The sequence below is a fragment of the Perissodus microlepis genome, chromosome 6 (genome assembly GCF_051167445.1).
Source record: "Perissodus microlepis isolate ML-2025 ecotype Zambia chromosome 6, ASM5116744v1, whole genome shotgun sequence".
Taxonomy (NCBI): Eukaryota; Metazoa; Chordata; class Actinopteri; order Cichliformes; family Cichlidae; genus Perissodus; species Perissodus microlepis.
In genome coordinates, this window is record NC_140466.1 from 36,346,164 (window position 1) to 36,369,412 (window position 23,249).

A 23,249-nucleotide genomic window follows, 5' to 3' on the forward strand; every position below is an offset into this window, starting at 1 on the left:
CCTTTTTGCTAAAGCATATAGTTAGGGCTGGACCAGGTGACCCTGAATCCTCCCTTAGTTATGCTGCAATAGACGTAGGCTGCCGGGGGATTCCCATGATGCATTGAGTTTTTCCTTTCCAGTCACCTTTCTCACTCACTATGTATTAATAGACCTCTCTGCATTGAATCATATCTGTTATTAACCTCTGTCTCTCTTCCACAGCATGTCTTTTATCCTGTCTTCCTTCTCTCACCCCAACCGGTCGCAGCAGATGGCCGCCCCTCCCTGAGCCTGGTTCTGCCGGAGGTTTCTTCCTGTTAAAAGGGAGTTTTTCCTTCCCACTGTCGCCAAAGTGCTTGCTCATAGGGGGTCATATGATTGTTGGGTTTTTCTCTGTATCTATGAAGCGCCTTGAGGCGACTTTTGTTGTGATTTGGCGCTATATAAATAAAATTGAATTGAATTGAATTGAATTGCTTTCAGTATTTTTCAGGGATTTGAAATTGGGTGTTAAAAATAAGCCTAGTAAATAGGCAGTTTCTATTTTATGACAATTGTTCATTAATATATATACAGAAAGATATATATGACCCAGCAGCATCATAACATATGGATGGAGTCACATATACCATCTTTCAACATAATTGTCTGACATGGGAAACAACAATAAAACTAATATATATATAAATATGTAAACATTACCTTGAACAGAGGAAAAAAGGGCAAAAAGAAGATGGGCGACTGCTGCTGCTGAAGACATTGCTGCTCCTCTTGCCTCTCTGTCTGTTATGACAGTAACACTCCAGCAGATGAGTAAAGTGCATGAGAATAAAACAGTCACATAACAACAGGAACAGAGGCTGTTGTGCTCATGAAAAGCATAATTTGCTTTTTAACAACCGTACAACAGCTTATAAAAGCAGCTTCCCTAACGTCCTTCCTTTTCAAAATAGTCATATACAGTTCTCTCTTTTGCATATCAAGCAAGAATGTCTGCTGTGTGATTCAGGGCAGCAGTGCTTTTTTGCTTTTCCAAATTTAAAGGTTAGCTACAAAGAGAAGGAAGAAAGAAACAACATCAAAAACTTACTGTGGTCAAGTCTGAGTTAACTGACAAACTCATCAGCCACACATTCCTTGTTGTAATAGACTGTGACCTCTAAATAAAAACAGCTTTTAAGTTAAACTTTATTCACTGGCTTGCTTTTACTCCAAAGTTTAAAATGTCATATCCCAAACAGGGTTCAGTAACCTTTAAGTGGCACTGCAGAATTCACTGCAGATATTGTCTCTGTCTTTATTTTTTGTTTTTAATATTGACCATAAAAGGTTTTAGATGGGAGAATTTTTTTTAATTCAAAATAAATTATTGATTTAAAAAAATAAATACATATTTTTTTTATTTATTTATTTTTTTTTTAATAAAAACAATTTAAGGCCCTTTAAGACCAAAGGCCTGGGAGCTTGAGGGTCCTGTGCATTATCTTAGCTGTTCCTAGGACTGCACTCTTCTGCACAGAAATCTCCAATGTTGTTCCTGGGATCTGCTGGAGCCACTCGCCTAGCTTGGGAGTCGCCGCACCTGGTGCTCCGATTATCACTGGGACCACTGTTACCTTCACCCTCCACATCTTCTTGATATTTCTCTGAGCCCTTGGTATTTCTCCAGCTTCTCATGTTCCTTCTTCCTCATGTTCCTGTCATTTGGTATTGCTACATCTATCAGTATGGCCGTCTTCTCCTGCTTGACCACCACCACCACTGTGTCCAGTTGGTTAGCCACCACCATTTATCTCTGGAAGTCCCACATGATCGTTCAGTCATTCTCCACCACCCTAGAAGGGCTGCAGGGAGCTGGATTGTCTCCCGGGCATCTTTACACAGTCTGCACCTGGGGTCTTGCCTATTGTGATAGACCCCAGCCTCTATAGATCTTGGGCTCAGAGCTTGTTCCTGTGCTGCCATGATTAGTGCCTCTGTGCTGTCTTTAAGTCCAGCTTTGTCCAGCCACCGGTAGGACATCTGGATGTCAGCCACCTCCACTATCTGCCAGTGGTACATACCGTGCAGGGGGCTGCCCTTCCATGATGGTTCCTCCTCTGCCTTGGGTTTCTGCTGCCTGAAGTATTCACTGAGCACGTGGTTGGTTGGGGCCATCTTCCTGATGTATTCATGGATGTTCATTGCCTCATCCTGCACTGTTTTTAGTGACACTCAACAGTGTCAGTAAAAATTCTTCCTTCTGCTTAGCATGCAGTCTCAGGATGCTGGACTTAGGGTGAAACCCTTCATGCATGGTTAGGAGCTTCCTCTTTTTTTTTCATTTCATTTCATTAAAACTTTTTTGATCCCGAAGGAAATTGGTTAAGGCTGCTGGCATTCCAGAGCCATCTTACCATTACAACCACAAATATATTACACAAACATCACAGGCAGAACAATGGACATACACAATATGAGGAAAGGAGAGCAGAAAAAAGAACTCACCCCAGACTGAGCTCCTAAAGGGAGATCAGTTTGAGAACAAAAAAAAAACCCACCTCATCACATACACATGATTATCACATTTCACAACATAAAAAGACATAAGCACGTTGGAGGTGTTTGGAAGGGGGTGGGGTGGGGTGACTGTATATTGGTGTCTGAGCGCGTGTGTGTGTGTGTATGTGTGCATATGTGTGTATCCTGTATCCAACTCGTGAGACAGTCTCCTTTTGCCCAGTTAAGCAAAAGTCAGCAATCCCTAAGTCAACACCAGTGGCCTTGTGGAAGTAGAAGATATAGGGCAGAGAGTCTACACAGTCTTGTAATCTGGGAGAGTATTTGTCCCAGTTTCAGCCTTCGAGCTTCCGGCTGGTGAGGGAAGGCCAAATGAACATAGTGATTGATTGATTGATCGATAGAGAGAGTGTCTGTCACTGGTCCCAATTCTAGAACTGTGAGCTTCTCCATGATTTAGTCCATATTGCATTCAATAATCACAGTCTGATTGCTCGTGGCTCTACCCACCGTCAATCATGCCGGGCAGCCTTGTGGGATTTTGAGCAGCTGTAACCGCTTCGTCGATAAGCCAGGGCTGTGCCAGTTTCAATCAGCAGGAACGCTGTTATCAAGGTTCTGAAAAGATTTCTTCAACGTCCTCCATTGAAAGCGTTACTAGGCACGTGATATGCCACTTGTTCCAGCGAAAGATGGTTGTGTATCTGGCAGCAAACGTTCCTGCAGGACGATCAGGCTCCTCCACACCCAGATTTCTCAGGTGTCAAGAAGCGTTTAGGGACCAGTTGATCAAATCCATAATTCCTTGATTTTTAAAGAACAAGGCAAAGAGAGTCTATGACAGTTAGACGAAACTAGACAAAGACAATACAAGCCAAGCAGGAAGATAAGGGAGGGAGAGGAGACAGGAGAAAATGCAACCATCTCTGCCGTAAGCCAAGAGAAGTATGTCAGTCTTGATGCCAGTTGCTCTATCGCTGCCTTTGGCCAGGTTATTATACCAGCAGGGTACTTGATCACGGGCAGGGTGTAGGTGTTAACAGCCCAGAATTTTCTTGCCGTTCAGCTGACTCCTCATGACTTGCCTGACCATCTGTAGATACTTGGTAGTTGCAGCTTTCCTAGCGGCCTCTTCATGGTTCCCATTTGTCTGTGGGATCCCCAGGTACTTGCAGCTGTCCTCAGTGTCTGCAATGTTGCCTTCTGGTAGTGCAATCTCCTGGGTTCTAACTACTTTTCCTCTCTTTGTTACCATCTTACTACACTTCTCCAAACCAAACAACATTCTGATGTCATTGCTGTATATCCTGGTATCCTGGTGGTGTGGATCAGGAAATCAATGCCCCATTCACTCTTGGCATAACACTTGATGTCATCCATTTGCAGGAGGCGGCTGATTATTGCTCCATTACGTAGTCGGTATCTGTAGCCATCAGAATCAGAATCAGAATACTTTATTAATCCCGAAGGAAATTAGGGTTACAGCAGGCAGCACGCTAATGGCGCATGCGCACTTACAAAGGAACTTTCTGACCAACTTTACACAAACATCACATTGGGGAGACATGTCAGAAAGGTAGGCTGATAGGAAAAAAACAACGAAAATACATAACACGAGGTAAGAGGAGGAGAAAAAAAACTCCACTCAGACTGAGCTCCTAGTGGGAGAACAGTTTGATAACAGAAAAAACACCTCAGCACAAAAAGCACATGACTATCAATACACCATAGAAACACATACATATATGTATGTGTATATATATATATATATATAGATAGATAGATAGATAGATAGATAGATATCGATATATAGGGGTGTATATATATTAGGGGTGCAACGATACTCGTATCGATATTGAACTGTTCAATACAGTGCTTTTGGTTCGGTACGCATATGTATCGAACAATACAAAATTTTTAATTTATTTTATCAACTTTTCTTCTGACGATGCTGTCTGTGTTGAGAGCTCAGTGGATCTGCGTTTGACTACTCCGCCTAGGCTGCACTGTCGAGCGCAGATCCACTGAGCGCAGCACAAGCTAGCAAGACAGAAGCTAAGCTCGTTGCAACATGGCAAATTGAACCTTCCCCACCCTCATTCAGATCTGGCCTTTGAAACTATTTTGGTCTTCATGTGAAGTATGACCCTGAAGGTAAGCGCGTCATGGACAAAAGTAAAACAGTATGTCGGATGTGCCACGCAATGCTCAATTACATGGATGGGAACTACTGCGTTAGCACAGTTTGCTCGTTAACGTGTTGGCCGTCCAGCCCCACGCATGGGGCGATCCGCGGTAGCTCGTTAACGGAGATTTGCCGTGTTGTGGCGTTAACGTCATTTTAAGGAGATTAACGCTGACAGCACTAGTGGGAACACAATGAATATGACTGCACATTTACGCCGATATCATCCTAGTGCAAAGACAAGTGGAAGCAGACAAAAACAACAAGCACGCATGCTACAAACTTTACCCGAGTCATTTAGACAGCCATTAGCACATGATTCTCCTTATGGGGACCTGATATGTTTAATATGGTGCTGAGAGTATAGCCCAGAAGAAGCGTATAGTATAGCTTTTATTTTGGAAAGAGCCATTTCTCTGAAATAAACTCTCTTTTCCAAAGATAAGTGATTTCTCGATCAGATAGATTTATTTTTTTATTACTTTGTTGTTTCAGCAGCATTAAATTTAAAAACTGTACTTTTGAGTTAAAATATATATTTATAATTTTAATAAATGACAAATTAAAAAAGCATGAACATTTTTTTGTATCAAAAAAATATCAAACCGTGACACCAAAGTATCGAAACGAACCGTGAATTTTGTGTATCGTTGCACCCCTAATATATATATATATATATATATGATTTCATTCTAAATTTGCTCACTACTGTTTGAGCCTGACATGTGCTCTCCGTGAGGTTTAATTATTGTCACATTTGTGTTAAAATATTGTGTGTAAGCTGATATATTTTTCTCAACTGTGCAGGACAGTTGAGTTTGGCTTTTTATTCTTGTCTGCGGTCTATTAGTTGCAAGACTGACACACTTTGTAGAGTTATATTGGAATGTGAGAAAGGGAATGGAATGTCAATGAGGAGAGATGGTTAGGATGAACTGAACACTATTTATTCATGAACAGAATTCCTTCAAGCAATCTGGTGACTGGACTCTGATGGCCGGTCAAGGCTGAACAGATTCCCAGCGGTGACAGGAATTAGGCAGGACCCTCCTGAGTCTAGAGGCTGGTGGTGGTGATGAAGATGCAGGCTTGACTGGAGCTCTGAGTAACATGGGAGAGGCAGAGATGGGGCGGAGGTGGGTTGCACGAAGGAGTCTGCAAGGGAGAATGATTAGCAGTGACATTTTAAGAAACGTGGAGTGGATGGTAATTGGCTTGAATAAAGTAACCAGAGAGATACTTTGACTAGACCTGTGATGTCAGAAATGAGCTTGACAGTGTGGGAAAGTGGAAGGAATGAAAAATGGAAACTAGCAACCAAGCACTCTGGAAGCGGACATATATGTGTTTACAGATCTCATATAAGCTTATTTTACCATAAGTTCTATTTTACGTCTTAGAACTTAAAAGCTATTCCACACAAGGTTTTCCAGAAAGCTTCCGGAAACTTTTTGCAGAAAGTGAAGCAGCAGCATTTACTTTAAAGCAAGTAATATTTCCTGTCACCTGTTCACTGGTATCCAGTTCCTCTCTAGGCTCAGGCTGCTGCTGCTTTGAGGATCTGTTTTTTCTAGTTGGGATAATGATTAAATGAAAGTGTTAAAGAAATTACAAACTTAGCGAAATGACAATACAATAAATGGCACATAAGTTCCACTCACATGATCCATAGGATGACCGAGTATAAGAGTATAAGACCCAGAAGAATAGCAGGGACTATGACAGCTGTTAATTTCCATGCTCCTAAAAAAGTGATCAAATGAATTAGGGTGGCACTTTTAAATCCTAATAACTAAGCCTGAACTAAAACGAACCATAACCAAACTCAACCAAATGAATAGAACACACAACTACAGGATCAGATATGAGACAAATCAGATTTAACTTACTTGATACAACAGTCAGCTGTAAGGTGGAGTAATGATGCCCTCTGGTGTTCTGTGCAACACAGTAATAACTCCCACTGTGTTCAGGTCTGAAGTCAGTGATGGTAAAGTTCTGTCCAGAAGTTTTAGGTGAGTCTTCATCCTCCTTGTACCAGGTGTAACTAGCTGCTGGGTTAGCTTCACTGCTACAGGTCAGAGTCACTGAACTGCCCTCCACTATCTCAGCAGAGGGACTCACTGACACAGAGGGAAGCTTTGGAGCATCTGGAGGAGAACACAGAGCAGACCTGTACTTTTAACAATACAGTTTTAACCCACTTTTTCACACACAATGCATGACAATAATATTGGGAGCTGACTGTGATTGTTAAGTAAACAGGAAAGCTGATGTTGTTCAGGTCATTAGTTCTGTGTCGCTTTGTCTTTCTAATTTTTTTGTAAGCTGTACAAAGTTGCCTCTTGCTTCAGTAACTGCTGTTATGAACTTTACTCATATATTAAAATATATTATTTTAAAATGTGAATATTAAAATATTAAAATTACGAGAAAGTGTTACACTCTGTCCTTTGCACTCAGTGGTCACAAAAGCTTTATTTTATTAAGAATTTCTTCCCTGGAAGGCTGTATTTTGCTACCTGTTTGTCTACCTGTCTTGATTTATCAGTGTGTAAATCACCAATTCCATCTGACGTTTTCATATTATAAAATAACTAAAATTACATTAAAATAGAATCACTTTTAAAATGAATTCAGTAATTTGACATCATTTTATTGCTTACTCCCGTGATATGTTGCTCACACAGAGTGAAACTCCCTTTTGATCATGTAGTGGAGTAAGCAACAAAGCTGATGGAAGACCAAGTAAAGCAAATGTTAACATAATTTAAAGCACCAAGTGAAAGTTTTCTACCCTGTTTTCTAAATCTGGGACTCTCCAACATTTTGACCTTAGAATTGAAGAAGCTTCTTTGATGAGGGGTGAAACGTCTTCAAGCAACTTAAAGAAGTCCAGATGCTTTTCTTTCCAAGCTCCTTAGACTACGATGACCTGGATGACTGAGAACCTTCACAGAAATAACCCTGTTTCACTCACATGTCACATTAATAGAGATGTTGTATGTTGGTGATGAGACCCCCAGCTTGTTCTCAGCTGTACAGTAATATTCCCCAGAGTCAGAGGACTGGATGGAGCTGAAGATGAGCTGTGGTTCTTTAATGAGAGGGGTTTGATTGTTCGTCTTATACCAGGTGTAATTAGCTGCTGGGTTAGCATCACTGCTGCAGGTCAAATTCACTGAACTGCCCTCCACTATCTCACCAGAGGGACTCACTGACATAGAGAGAGGCCTTGGAGCATCTGGTAGAGAAAGAACATAGATTATATGCATGTTATCAGTTCCTGCAAAGGTTTATTATTGATTATTGATCAAATCAAACAACTCTGTGAGCCTAATGGTTACACTAGTGTACACTAGTGTTTTCAAGCTGTTTTATGTGTAAACAGAGAGCTAATATGATAATTTAGCTTAAAGTTGCTTAATATTTAAGGTTGTGGTTTGTGTATGAAAAAAAAATGAATGGGGGCTGCCTTGTTATAATACAATAATACAAATCTCTGTATGAGACTTGCACACAGCTATCAAGCAAACCATTGACTGGGTAATGTCATCTATCATCTGCCATTCTTAAGCGCTTATCTAACCACTGGAGATGGTCCCAATTCAAACTGGGTAAGAGAACATCATCATCAGAGAGGGAGTACAGCTGTACAGCCCTCACATGCACCCATACCTTCAATTTAGAATTGCCTGTTAACGCAACAAGTGTGTCATTGTACTCTGGGAAAACATGTAAACTCTGCAGGAAGGTCCAAGCTGGCAAAAGTGTGAACCCAGAACCTCCCTGCAGTGTCTAACAGAACAGAACATAAACTATCTTAGTCACTGAACTGCTACCTCGCCACAACACAGAATCATCCCAGACAAATGTATGATCATAAATTGAAGTCAGTGATAATAATGATATTAAAATGTTATTAAAATGTTATATTAAGATAAATTTACTTTATTTAGGTCAGCTGCTGACCTACAGAAGCTGACTGTAATTATAAAGCAGTTTGAGCTGCAAACTGATAATATTGGCAAATTCATAATGAGATAAAATATTGACAATAACTAGCTGAATGTTGCTTTTAAACACTGTCTGACTTACATGCCACATGGATAGAGATGTATTTAGGCGTGGAAGTATTCACTTTGTTTACAGCTTGGCAGTAATATTCTCCAGAATCAGTGGGCTGTATGGAGATAAAGGAGAGCTGTGGTTCTACAACGAGAGGTGTTTGGCTATTCTCCTTGTACCAGGTGTAGTTAGCTGCTGGGTTAGCATCACTGCTACAGGTCAGATTCACTGAATTGCCCTCCTGGATTTCACCAGAGGGACTGAACAACACAGAGAGAGACTTTGGAGCATCTGAGGGAGAAAAAAAGAGAGGTTAGTATTAGTTCCTGCAAAGACTGAGTTATTCACTAAATCAACTCCATGACTGCTCAACAAGCTGCTCAGTGAGGAGATTTGGATGGTTATGCATAAAGGTGAGTGAAGAACTTACATATCACAACAATAAAGATGGATTCAGATGCCGTCCTTCCCAGGTGGTTCTCAGCTGCACAGACATACTCTCCAGAGTCAAAGGACTGGATGGAGGTGATGGAGAGCTGCCGTTCATTAATGAGAGGTGTCTGATCACCATCCTTGTACCAGAAGTGGTTAGCTGTTGGTTTAGCATCACTGCTACAAGTGAGAGTTACTGAGCTCCCCTCACTGATTTCATTAGAAGGACTCACTGATACTGAGACAAACTTTGGGGGATCTGAGAGAAAGAAAATGATTCAATTCGTTAGTATTTCAGGGAAATAATGAGGAAGTAATGCTCTCAGTGAGAGAGATTTCTGGACCATCTGATGTATAAATTAGTTTTACTCACATTTCACATGAATAGAGATGGTGTCAGATGTCGCCCCCACGCTGTTGTAAGCTCTGCAGCGATACTGTCCAGACTCTGATCGCTGGATTGAGGTGAAGACAAGCTGTGTGTCTACACTTAGAGGTTTATTGTTATTCCCCTTATACCAGGTGTATTTAGCTGCTGGGTTAGCATCACTGCTACAAGTCAGAGTTACTGAATTGCCCTCCACTATCTCACCAGAGGGAGTCACTGACACATTAACAGGTTTTGGAGCATCTGAAGGAGAAGATATGAGGATGAATCAACTTCACAGTGTTTGAATCTAAATCTGTTCCTCATGCAAAAACTTTCAGGTCAACAAATGTGATTTCTGTGATGCAGATATATTCTTTATATCCCACTGGAGATTTCAAATATGATGGCAATTAAAGGGAAATCTTATAACACACAAAGATACATTTGTGTTGTATTGAATGCAGTATGTTGCATAACTATGACTAAAAGCTCTGTAGTTTGTTTTGTGTATGCTGAGTTTGGCAGTGAAAACGTTGCTGCCTCTATGTGTTTTGAGTAGATCACTAATGACAGATCATGCCGGAAACAGAAACAAGAAAACCGATGTGAGCAAAAGGCAAAATGAGCTGGTTCCTTTTTTTAATTCTTATGGTAAATGTTTTGTTGCTTTCATAAAGCATAGACATTTGACCAGAAACCCTTCAGTAACTGAATCATTCAGATGAAATATTAATGGGTAGTACAGTAGGTTTAAACAGCAATACACTTTCAATGAATTGAATGTTTAATATTTGATGATAGAAAAACAACTCAGGAGAGATGGAATAAAGTAAATGGGTTCAAGCAAACTGTTATTAAAGTTGATTTACTCACATTTCACGTTAATAAAGATGGACTGAGATGCACTCCTCCCCAGCTCATTCTCAGCTGTGCAGTAATATTCTCCAGAGTCAGAGGGCTGGATAGACAAAAAGTCGAGGACCGTTCCTTCACTGATACGTGTTTGGATGTTTCCCTTGTACCAGCTGTAATTAGCTGCTGGGTTAGCATTAAAGCCACAGTTTAGAGACACTGAAGTTCCTTCCTCTGCTTCAGCAGAAGGATTCACTAACACATAGTAGAGCTTTGGAGAAACTGGAGGATAAGAGAAAGTTTAAAAAGAGAGCTTTAAACATAAGGTGTTTATTTATTTATTTTTAAATCTTGACATGTTTTGTATGATTTTAGGATTTTTATAGTGACACTGTGGAGTAAACTCACACACTGCAGCAGAGCGATAACCCTCATGTCCTTTAACAGCACAGGAATAGCTGCTGTCATCACCTCCAACAGAGACTCTCAGAGATGTTTCTTCCTCTATTTTCTGTCCATTTTTGTACCAAACATATGATGGAGGATCAATTACATCACAGCTGCTGTGACACTGCAGCTCTGTGTGGCTTAACAATCTTCTCACCTTCACCTGCAAGTCTGGATTTGTGAGGAAGAAACAAATAATCCTCATTTTAAACTAAACCACCAAACAAAACAGTAGAATTTTCAATGAAAATCTTACCCGTGACAGTCAAAGTGACTCCAGGTGAACCAGTATAACTTCCATCAGGCTGATTTGTTACGAATCTGAACTTGTACTCAGCTGAGTCTCTCTCTCTCAGGTCTGTGATCCTCAGAGTGCAGTCGTTCTCATGAAAGCGGTACTCCGCTCGGCGCGAGTACGGCGCGTATGTTTTCAGATCTAACGGTTCATCCTTGTTTTTTATAAACCAAAGTCTTTCTTGAACTGCAGTATTCATATTGTGTCTTGTAGAAGGGTAACTGTATCTACAGCCTATGTCCACTGTTGATTTTTTCAAGGCGCAGATGTGAGTGGAAGTGTAAGTCACTGACCAACCAGTCTGACCCAGTACCGCTGTAACACAGAGCACATCAGACACTACAGACACAATCACAGTGACATTAATAATGAAAACATTTGTACGAAGTGTCTTTAAAATGAAATGCAAGTCATTGAGACAAAGCTTTCTCTATATGAAATTTAATATTTTATTATGCACTTTGACTGCCATGTTATTATTTATGTTCAACACTTTAATGATTAAGTTTTATATTGATGTACACACAACTGTGTGCTTTTCTGTAGTTTTGTATAAATTTATAATTGTTTGTTATTTCTCCCTGCTGTCTTACTATTTATATTTTATTCATGCACAGTTGCCATCACAATAAAGGACTATTCCATTTTATTCTGTTCTATTCTAACAAAGAAAAGGTGTTGACTAAGAAAGGCATCTGTAATTTTAACCTAAATTCAGATTTAATGTGCATCTTAATTATTGTTAGCGTATTAAAATGCTCATGTTTCAAACAGTTTACTGTGCAATGAGACTGATGATAAGTTTGATAGTAAACTTTATAAAATGCAGAACAGAAGTGCTGCTGCGTTTGCAGATCTCTGAGAGCTGCTTTACTAGAAACCAAAAGGAGAATAGAAATTGAAGAAATTGAAGTGAAGATGTTTGGTTCCTGTTTTGTTTTAGTATAGAGACGCCGTAACTAAATACTTCAAATATACTACTATCAGACCCACTTAGAGTTATTTCAAACAGCAATGCAGTTTTTATGCAGTCATACACAACAGAGACATGTCGAGATAAAAACATCCTGAGATGCTGATGGTGGGAACATTTTAATAATCTGTGGAAATGTCGTGATAAACACACTATAACTTTTAATATCACATTATAACTTTAAAACAAATGTCACTCTTTTAGTTTCCTTCATTGTAAAAGATAGTTATTCAGTACCCGATGCAGTGAGAAGCAGTACAAATACAAATTCAATCCTTGCTGCTGCAGTTGCACTCATGGCTGCTCCTCTCTTCTGTCTGTGTGACAGAAAATTGCATCAGCAAAGCGTTTAAATATTGTATTTTCCAGTCTGCAAAAACACAATAAAAATAAATATATAAAATAGTAACTTCTACTTACCATAAAAAAAGATGTTGTCTTTAAAAATCATGTCCCTGTTGGGAAGCACAAGACCGAAAAGTAAAACTGTCACACTTCCTTCTTTTTCATGTGATTTTTTCAGCATGAAGCATGAATAAGGATGAAGCCATTACATCTGGGACTGAATGCTGTTGTTTTCAAAACCACATACAGCCCTCTAAATGTGTTATATTAAAGCCTGAGGGACTAATTTTGTGGTGTTTTAATACCAAAAGTAGCACAAGAAGTATGGGGGTGTGCTCATGCAACTAATGGCTAGCTTAATCACATGTGCTCCACCCCCTTGTGTCATAGGTCCAATGTAATCATTGAGACACGCCTCCAGTTCCTCTGTTCCCCCACCCTTTTCCAACATAGTGTCAGTACCATTTTTAATTTTTTGCTTCGCATCATACTGTTTATGAAGAAGAAGGATAACTGTGGAGGAGCACTAAAGCTGTAGGTGCTAAAGCTGATAAATCCATCCATTTTCCTCTAGTTATCTGAGGCCGACATGTGGGGTCAGCAGCCTCAGCAGAGAAACCCAGGCCTCCTTCTCCCCAGACACTTCCTCCAGCTTATCAGCCGGAGGCCACCACCTGATGAAGCCAACAGTAACACATATCTACACAAAGCAGAGATGAGATTCTGAGGTTCCACCACTTGTCTACACCTGTAAATTCTGCTCATAAAAATGATGAACAAAGGGCCACAATGGCACTACTAACCAAAGGTGTTTTTGTTATTAATTGGGGAAAATGGCAAGATAAAATTATGGTCACAGCAGCAGTTCATCGATGGAGTTGCTGGTACCTGGCTTTTTAAAAATTCTGATGCTATTATTTTAATAAAAGTTTGCAGTCACCTAGGATTTGTTCAAATTTTACTTTTTTTAATTTTGATGTAAATTATTTAATTATTAGAGGTGTGCAAACACTCTAAAGAGAGGAAAGAAGAAGACAGAGAAACAACAAAATAACACTAAACACAAAGGCAAGCAAAGAGCCACAGAAATGCATGAGAAGGGAAAGTGAGGATGAATGAGGGATGGTCACTGTGTCAGATTAGATCAACAACAGCGTGACCCCTGAAATGCACCAGGTCTGTGGTGTATTCTCATGTCCGAGATATTGCAACCCCCGCACTAATTTTTCAGTTAAAGACCAGAAGTGTTTCAGAGTCACAGTGTATAATCTGCACCGGGTCCTTTATTTTGAAAATCAGCTGGTCTGACTAGGCCCTCCAGTCACATTTGGTACAATTAAGGATGAAGTATAACTAAATTATGACTTACTTATCAGCCTTTCTCTTGACTTAACTATTAAATTTGAACTGGTTTGCTAGAGGAGCCCATGTTTACATACAATATTGGAATAATGTGGTGCTATGAGGTCTTTTAAAAAGATATGGGGTCTAATCATTCAGGATATAGAATTTATAGAATCACAATTTTGAATCCAAGAAAGAAAGAAATACAGGAAGCCAAAGATAGGATGCTAATATAGGTGGTCTAGTAACTGTAGTACTCTAGTTTGAAACATTTTGGATCAGCTTAATGTTTTCAGAAGAGCTGATAACAAGCAAGCCTAGAATTTTATCCAAAAATTAACATGGACTTCAATAGTGTCACTGAGACAGGATGTTCTGTACTTCTGAACGTATGGTGCAGGGGAAAGAAGCATCTCCTATTATATTTCTAATTCAAAGCATCAAATCCTCATCCTTTATTTTGTTTTTGTTAATCTATTAATACTTTACTTGTATGTGTCTGTTCTTGTATTTTTATGGAGATGAAATAATTTAAAATCAACTTTATTATAAATAATAGGATGTGTTTTAAAATGATTATCAGGTGCTGTGTGCGGTATGGTGAGTGAATGCAGGATGTGGTAGATGAAGGTTGAACATACTTTAACCCTCAATGTTTATTCCAAGAAAAGAACAAGTACAGGTAGTCCAGAAACAGGCAACAAGAAATCCATAAGGCATGAGGAAGCACAGGGGAAAAATTTGGAACAGCAGAGGTAGTGGGACAACTCAACAAAGGGTGAAGGGAAACAATATCAATAAATACACAAGGTAATGCAGGAAGAGTAAACCTGAGGGGAACAAAGCTGAACCTAATACCATAAAAACAGACATGGAAAGTAAACTGAAAACTAAACACACAGGTCACCAAAACTGAACAACAAATAGCCAAACAAAGGGAACACAGCTGATGGAGATTTGATGCAAAAGGGCATAACATAATCTGAGTATACACACTCATGACTAACCTTGAGCTGCAGTGACTGTATTTTAAAGTCTGTGCACATCTGGTGAACTGCAGCGTGGCAGACTCATCTAACCCACAAATGATCATTATTAAAATACTTTCCATCCTCTCAAGCTGTGATGGGACATGTGGAACATTGACTTTGTCACTGATATTAAGTTATTTTTTCAAGAAAGTGGCACATGCACTGAATAGTCAAACTACTCCAACAATGACTCACATGAATGAGATATTTGTTGTGTTTCAGCTGGATTGCACAGCATTTGGAAGACCTGCAGGTGAGAACATTTTCAATAACATAACAACATTACCATTAACTCACTGGAATAAGGCTATTATTTAATGTGTAATTTATAGCATTTATTTCAATTCTGTTTATCTGTTTATATTTCCCATTTTATTTCTTGACCTCAGTCCTTTTGTCCCTCCCATCAAAGACACGAGGAGGCCACTGTAGTCTGCTCACTTATATGCTTTTACCCACAGTCACACACTGACAATATGATAACACAGAGATGATTGGATAATCAAGTATTACTCGGATATAAGTCCTCTAAATTTGTGTTTATTTTTTTTTCCTTTAATGACAGTAAAAAATGACAGTGACAGTCAGAGGCAGCTGGTTAGGTTTTACATGTACATTTACACTAAAGTTCAGCAAAATGACAGATGAATCCCTTTACTGTGGTTTTACATGACAAAGAAAAAAAAAGGTGATACTCGCTAATTCTAAACTAACAACATTTTGCTTCGATGTAATCACAGAAGGAACTCCGTAAAGGTCTTCCTTATATGAATATCTGCACTTCAGAATACAAAACATAAAGAAGGGTGACTCAATTCAAATGATGCAGTTTTATGTTTGATTAATTGGTTTCTTTGTATTCATTTGAATTATGATGTCAGTCATGTATTTGCAGAGCACAAAGAGAGCTTTAAACACAACCTATGGGTTAAAGGAAATGTAAATACAAAAACACCTAAAACAATAATTTGTTTTCCAATTATTGGATAATTGCAATAATCCAGAGAAATGGAATGAAAAAGCAAAAATCAATAGGTTATATCTGATCAATATTCCAGGAGAAGTAGTGATTCTTATCAATTGTGGACAGATGAATGGACAAGATGAACTAATAACTTTCTATAAAATAAGAATAAAATATATAACAATATATTTTTAATATGCAATTGAGCAGAAAAGCAGTTCAGATAATGTGTTAGTACAAATAAAAATAACAGATATATATAATTGTATATATAATAAGAATGTGGTGAGATTTGAGTGTATATAATAAGTTTCTGTATATATTTTGACACCTCACGTGTTAATTAAGTAAACATGAAGTATTTTTCTCTCAACCTGATTCTCTCATGTTTCACATCAATAGAAACGTGTTTAGGTGTTGACGGCACCAACTTGTTCTCAGCTACACAGTCATGCTCTCCAGAATCAGCAGACCGGGTTAGCATCACTGCAACAGGTCAGAGTCACTGAAACGTTCTCCTGGGTTTACCAGACAGATTTACTCACACTGAGGGAGACTTTGGAGCATCTGGGGAGAAACACAGGAAGGTAACTGTAGTTTTTGGACAAAATCAAACATCTTTGTAAGTGTAAATGACAGGATGGATGTTGTTAGTCTACTCTAGGACTCAAAGTACTTTACACAGCATGACTCTTTCACGTATTCACACAAACACTTTTTTCTATGCCTTCTATCTAACATTTACACATATTCACACCCTGATGGATGCATCAGGGAGCAAATTGGCATTGGTATCTTGCCCAAGGATATTTGCCATGCAGACTGGAGCAGCCAGGGATTGAATCACCAACCTGAGCTACAGCCACCCCAGCAGGATTTAGCAGGAATACTGATGTCCACAGAGACATTATGACTGACCAGTCTGATCAAATTATAGTTTCTTAGTGAACATGAATGCCAGTTCAAACTTTCCACTTTACTTGCCTCTTTTCTGTAGCGGTAAAATAAAAGTTTGATCAAAAATCAAATGAAAGTCTCTAAAGAGAGATAAAATCTATCAGTGAGAAGAAACATTGTTGGATCTGAGAAAAATGAAATTATTTCCACTCACATTTCACATCGATAGAAGTATATTCAGATGTCTTCCTTCCCAATGTATTTCCAGCTATACAGTAATACTGTCCAGAGTCAGAGGGCTCGATGGATCTGAAGGCAAGCTCGGGTTCTTTACTGAGAGGTGTTCTTCCATTTGTCTTGTACCAGACATGTGTAGCTGCTGGGTTAGCATCACTGCTGCAGGTCAGAGTCACTGAAGTGCCCTCCTTGATTTCACTAGAGGGACGCACTGACACAGAGGGAGGCTTTGGAGCATCTGGAGGAGGAAACAAAGGGAAATAAATACATGGTATTATTTCCTTCAAAGGCTGAAAAATTGACCAAATCAAAAACCTCAATGAATCTAATGCAGGGGCTTCTCAGTGAGTAGATGGCGTTAGCAGAGAGATGTTCTCAGCCACGTTATCACTTTATGATCAGATCTAGACAAACGACACTATTTAAACAACCCCATTTCCTAAAAGAAACTGGCCAGACGTTTACCAATCTGCAAAACGTCTAACCTCTAATGTCTGCAAAGTGTCTAAAAACTGTGAAAACATTTCAGAAAAATATTTTTTCATATAAAATTGTCAAGACTTTGAAGACATCATCGTGTACAGTACATCAAATCATCAAAAGATTCTGAGAATTTTGAGAAATCTCCCACTTAAGGGATGAGGCCAAAAATCCATATTAGATGCCTGTGAGCTTTGGTCCCCCAGACAGCACTGCATCAAAAACACAGTTCACTGCACCATTCGCAAGTGCAGATTAAAGCTCAATGACGTAATGAAGAAGCCATATATATACAGGTGTATACAGGCATATAGAGGTATATACAGGTGTATACAGGCATATACAGGTATATACAGGTGTATACAGGTATATACAGGTGTATACAGGCATATACAGGTATATACGGGTGTATACAGGCATATACAGGTATATACAGGTGTATACAGGCATATACAGGTATATACGGGTGTATACAGGCATATACAGGTATATACAGGTGTATACAGGTATATACAGGTGTATACAGCTTTGACATCATTCTCCTATACAGTTACTGATGTAAGGCCTTTTACCTTTTACCAGTGGGTGTTGAAAGGCCTTCCAATTGGAGGGTAATGCTAAACCACATACTGAATTTATTAGTTGATAGTGAAAGAGTTCAGGTGCTGAATTGAACTGTAAGACATCATTAAACAAAAGCAACAAAATAAAGATAACATCAGGACCAATGAGCAGCTAGAATCCTACAGCAGAAGAGAATGAGACAACAGTCTCTTTCCAAAAGTCCAGCAACTTGTCTCCTCAATTCCCAGATGATTATGATTATTAAAAGAAGAAGAAACGTTACACAAAAAATAATCAGGGCCATGATCCAAGGTTTGGAGACATCCTGCCATCAAATTTAAAATGAGGGAGTGTTTTTCTCATAGAATTGCGTGTTTTTCTCATTTTAGTTAGATTTAGATTTCTTTATATGTTCTATTGTAAATGAAATATGGCTTTGTGAGACTTTCAAATTATGCATTATGTTATTATGTACATTTTACTCCCAGCGTTTTTCGATCTGGGGCTGAACTTCATGGTAGTGGTGCACCAGGAAAAAACGTCAGATCGTCTAAACCATGAACATGATACAGCAAATGTGGATGTGCACTGAAATGTTTACATAGTGTCGTGAGAGAAAACATTTATTGTTTACATTTATCATTTATCATGACAACCAAATGGAAGTCAATGATCATGATTAGCTGACATGTGAAACTGTTTTATGTCTTAATTTTAGATGGAATACATAGCATATAAAGATAATGACAGCAGCTGAAATGAATTATGAAGCAGACAGAGATGAACAAAGCAGATGTTTGAGGTTAATTAATTTTGATTAGACATGAAGGGAATTTTCAAAAGTTGTTCTTAAAAAAAAAAAAACTTGTTCACCCACATTTGACATCAATGGAGGTATATTCAGATCTCTTCCTCCCCACTTTGTTCTGGGCTGTACAGTAATACTCTCCAGAGTCAGATGGCTGGATGGAGCTGAAGGAGAGCTGCTGTTCATTGCTGAGAGGTTTTTGTCCATTCTTCTTGTACCAGGAGTATTGAGCTGCTGGATTAGCATCACTGCTACAGGTCAGAGTCACTAATCCGCCCTCCCTGAATTCATTAGAAGGGCTCACCATCACTGACAGAAACTTTGGAGCATCTGTGAGAAAAGACAATTGTGCAAATGATCAGTAATTTGTTAAAATGATGAGGAATTTATAAAGTGTAACAGCTTGAAGTCTTGAATCTATTTATTTTCTTCTAAGCAAAGGTATAAGGCTGTAGAATTACTATAGAAATGAGACAAAGTTTTATGAAAGTTGATGCAGTATATAAAAAATTAAATAAAAATAAATCTTCTGAAGAGAGATTAAATCTCACTGTCACAGAGAGAAGTTTTTGATGGATCTGAGAGAAATATATGAAATTATTTCCACTCACAGTTCACATTAATAGAAATATATTCAGATGTCGTCCCCACTGTATTAGCAGCTATGCAGTAATACTGTCCAGAGTCAGAGGACTCGATGGATCTGAAGACAAGCTGTCGTTCTTTACTGAGAGGTGTCCTTCCATTTGTCTTGTACCAGACAAACGTAGCTGCTGGGTTAGCTTCACTGCTACAGGTCAGAGTGACTGAAGTGCCCTCCTTGATTTCACCAGAGGGACGCACTGACACAGAGGGAGGCTTTGGAGCATCTGCAGGAGAAAGCAAAGAAAAATGACAGCATTGTATCTTTTTTTTAAAGATCCCCTCTGCACACCTTATGGTGGTAGAGGGGTTTATGTGTCCCAGGAAGCCCAGGGGATATGTTGTCCAGGGGCTTCTGCCCCCTTGTAGGGTCTCCCATGGCAAAATGGTCCTGGGTGAAGGACTAGACAAAGAGCGATTTAGAAGAAGTTCACCCTGCCCAGTATAGGGTTACCAGGGCCTCATCCTGGAGCCAGGCCTGGGGAAGCTGCCCAAAGGCGAGTGTATGGGCACAGCCCAAAAAAAAAGACATGGGCCCATCCTTTTGCAGGCCCACCACCTGCAGGAGACGCCATAGGGGTCGGGTGCATTTTGTGCCAGGAGCGGCCAGGAGCAGAGGTCCTGGCAGACCGATCCACTGGGAACGCCTGACAGAGGCCCCAGTCCGCGAGATCTTCAACACACAGAGCTCTACTTGCATTGTGTATAGTGCGGGTGAAGCGCTGCTGAATTGAACTGAGAAAATTGTTGGGTGGTGGAAGGAATACTTCGAGGACCTCCTTAATCCCACTGGCACGTCTTTTGTTGAGGAAGCAGAGTCTGGGAATGAGGGGGATGACTCGCCAATCTCTATGGGCGAGGTAACTGAGGCAGTTAAACAACTCCTTGGTGGCAGAGCCCCTGCGGTAAATGAGGTCTTCCTTGAGTTCCTAAAGGCTCTGGATGCTGTAGGGCTGTCCAGGTTGACACGTCTCTACAATGTTGCATGGAGGTTGGATTGACAGACTGGGGTGGTGGTTCCCATCTTCAAGAAAGGGGACCGGAGGGTGTGATGGTTGAATTATTGATCAGATTATAGACAAAAGTTTAGCCACATTATGATTTGATGAAAAAATGAAACAAATTACCACAATATCTAAAAAAGGAGTCTATGGACAATGTGAATCAAAATGAATGTAATGATTTGCAAATCTCAAACACTGACACTCATGAGCTGAAGGTTTCCTAAATGCCCTGTTTTACTCACATTTCACATCAACAGAAATGTTTGTAGGTGTTGATGTTCCCAGCCTGTTCTCAGCTGTACAGTAATACTCTCCAGAGTCAGCAGGCTGGATGGAGCTGAAGGAGAGCTGTGAATCTGTACTGACAGGTGTTTGATTGTTCATCTTGTACCAGACATACGTAGCTGCTGGGTTAGCTTCACTGATACAAGTCAGAGTCACTGAAGTGCCCTCCTTGATTTCACCAGACGGACTCACTGACACAGAGGGAGGCTTTGGAGCATCTGGAGGAGAAAACACAGGGAGGTAACTGTAGTTTGAATTTCTGACCAAATCAACTAACTGTGTAAGTGTACAATGACACAAGTAAAGAGTTCTGGATGGTGTTAGCTGGAACGTCGACATCCTCAGACACATTATGATATTTCCATACTAATGGTACACAAGAAATTACAAGATCAAAAATACAGATACTGAAAATAATAATGATTGCCTTATACTGGAGGTTTTATTGACCAGACATAACTGAGTGACAAGCAGGATAAAGGCAAAGTCTATCACGGCACAAATACAGACTGAAACATTGACATCTGAATCACCAGTTAAACTAACAAGCAGGTTTTTGGACAGACTTCACAGAAAGGCTTTGACTGACCAGGAAGTTTCAGCCCAGAACCTTCTTATAATAAGTCGACAATGATGACCACTGTATCAACCTGATTCCACCATAAGTACTGACATTGATTTCTTCTCGAGAAAGAGGAATCACAGAAAACTTTCTGGAAAACTGCAGTCCTCGAAGGATGAAAATGTTAAAAAAAATATTTTACAAATTTTGATTGAAAAATGTACCTTAGAGGAAATCTTACTATCAGAGTCCTAAATGTCAATTTGTTTTCTTAGTGAGGAAGATAAGATAATATAGGTCATATTATGTTTTTAAACTTCATGGAGCCAAGATGAGGTTTTACTTATCAACAGTCACTGAATCACCAGCACAGAGTGAAAGTCGGGCTCTCCTCTAAGTGACCTGTGACAAGTTTATAACCATAAATAGAAGACAAGATGATGATGAAAAGTACCTTCCATATTTTTGATTGACTGACCAGAATAGCACAGTAACACTGTGTGCTAAAAATGTAACACAAAAAAGAAAAATAATGTTTTATCTTCATTTGCTCTGCTCAGGGAGAGACAGCAGCTGTCTGCAATCATGAAGCAGGCAGACCCGAAGATGATATTATAGACCAACATATGTAGAAATACTGACAGACATGTTGAAACCTGCTTTTGTGAAAATTGTTTGACTTACATTTCACATCAATAGTGATGGATTTAAGTGTTGACCCCAGCTTGTTCACAGCTCTACAGTAATACTCTCCAGAGTCAGAGGACTGGATGGAGCTGAAGATGAGCTGTGGGTTTTTGCTGAGTGGTTGGCTGTTCTTCTTGTACCAGACATACGTAGCTGCTGGGTTAGCTTCACTGCTACAGGTCAGAGTCACTGCAGTGCCCTCTGTGATTTCACCAGACGGACTCACTGACACAGATGGAGGCTTTGGATCATCTGGAGGAAACACAGGCAGACAACAGTTCCTTCAAAAGTTGAATTATTAAACAGATCAAACAACTCAATGAATCTAATGCTACAGGAGCTTCTCAGTGAGGAGACATGAAGGAAATTTTCAAACATTTTTCTTAAAAAATGTACCCACATTTGACATCAATGGAGGTATATTCAGATCTCTTCCTCCCCACTTTGTTCTGAGCTGTACAGTAATACTCTCCAGAGTCAGAGGGCTGGATGGAGCTGAAGGAGAGCTGCCGTTCATTACTGAGAGGCTTTTGTCCATTCTTCTTGTACCAGGAGTATTGAGCTGCTGGATTAGCATCACTGCTACAGGTCAGAGTCACTGATCCGCCCTCCCTGAATTCATTAGGAGGGCTCACCATCACTGACAGAAACTTTGGAGCATCTGTGAGACAAAACATCATTGTTGAAATGTTGTGAAATTGACATAATGTAACAGCCAAAAGTGTAACATTTAAACATATTTTTTTCTGCAGAGAAGGAGTTTAAGGCTGTAGAATTGCTGAAGGAATGAGCCGAAGTTTTATGACAACTGATGCAGTATATAAAAAATAAAATTTAAAAAAATATATCTGAAGAGAGATTAAATCTCACTGTCACAGAGAGAAGTTATTGATGGATTTGAAAGAAATATATGAAATTATTTCCACTCACAGTTCACATTAATAGAAATATATTCAGATGTCGTCCCCACTGTATTAGCAGCTATACAGTAATACTGTCCAGAGTCAGAGGACTGGATGGATCTGAAGACAAGCTGTGGTTCTTTACTGAGAGGTGTTCTTCCATTTGTCTTGTACCAGACAAACGTAGCTGCTGGGTTAGCTTCACTGCTACATGTCAGAGTTACTGAAGTGCCCTCCTTGGTTTCACCAGAGGGACGCACTGACACAGAGGGAGGCTTTGGAGCATCTGCAGGAGAAAGCAAAGGGAAATAATAGCGAGGTATTGTTTTGATCAAAGGTCACATTATTGATTAGATCAAAGACAAAATCTAAGCCAAATCATTGAATTGATGAT

General features: G+C 39.5%; 1 protein-coding gene across 1 annotated transcript in view; it reads right to left on the bottom strand.

The window, feature by feature from the left end:
* Positions 1–3,924: 3,924 nt before the first annotated feature.
* LOC146386111 (hemicentin-1-like) overlaps positions 3,925–23,249 on the bottom strand; it is a 31,812-nt gene continuing 12,487 nt past the window's right edge. Inside the window, exons 16-35 of the mRNA XM_084930098.1 lie at positions 22,884–23,141; positions 22,354–22,614; positions 21,951–22,205; positions 20,662–20,922; positions 19,385–19,642; positions 18,843–19,103; positions 16,899–17,159; positions 16,333–16,354; positions 12,341–12,420; positions 11,092–11,445; positions 10,797–11,006; positions 10,410–10,670; positions 9,540–9,797; positions 9,165–9,425; positions 8,765–9,025; positions 7,647–7,910; positions 6,556–6,816; positions 6,328–6,409; positions 6,173–6,236; positions 3,925–5,821 (exon numbers count right to left, since the gene is read on the bottom strand). Of these exons, the coding sequence (XP_084786224.1) occupies positions 5,723–5,821; positions 6,173–6,236; positions 6,328–6,409; positions 6,556–6,816; positions 7,647–7,910; positions 8,765–9,025; positions 9,165–9,425; positions 9,540–9,797; positions 10,410–10,670; positions 10,797–11,006; positions 11,092–11,445; positions 12,341–12,420; positions 16,333–16,354; positions 16,899–17,159; positions 18,843–19,103; positions 19,385–19,642; positions 20,662–20,922; positions 21,951–22,205; positions 22,354–22,614; positions 22,884–23,141 (4,292 nt within the window). The 3' untranslated portion in view covers positions 3,925–5,722. The remainder of the gene's footprint in view (positions 5,822–6,172; positions 6,237–6,327; positions 6,410–6,555; positions 6,817–7,646; positions 7,911–8,764; positions 9,026–9,164; positions 9,426–9,539; positions 9,798–10,409; positions 10,671–10,796; positions 11,007–11,091; positions 11,446–12,340; positions 12,421–16,332; positions 16,355–16,898; positions 17,160–18,842; positions 19,104–19,384; positions 19,643–20,661; positions 20,923–21,950; positions 22,206–22,353; positions 22,615–22,883; positions 23,142–23,249) is intronic.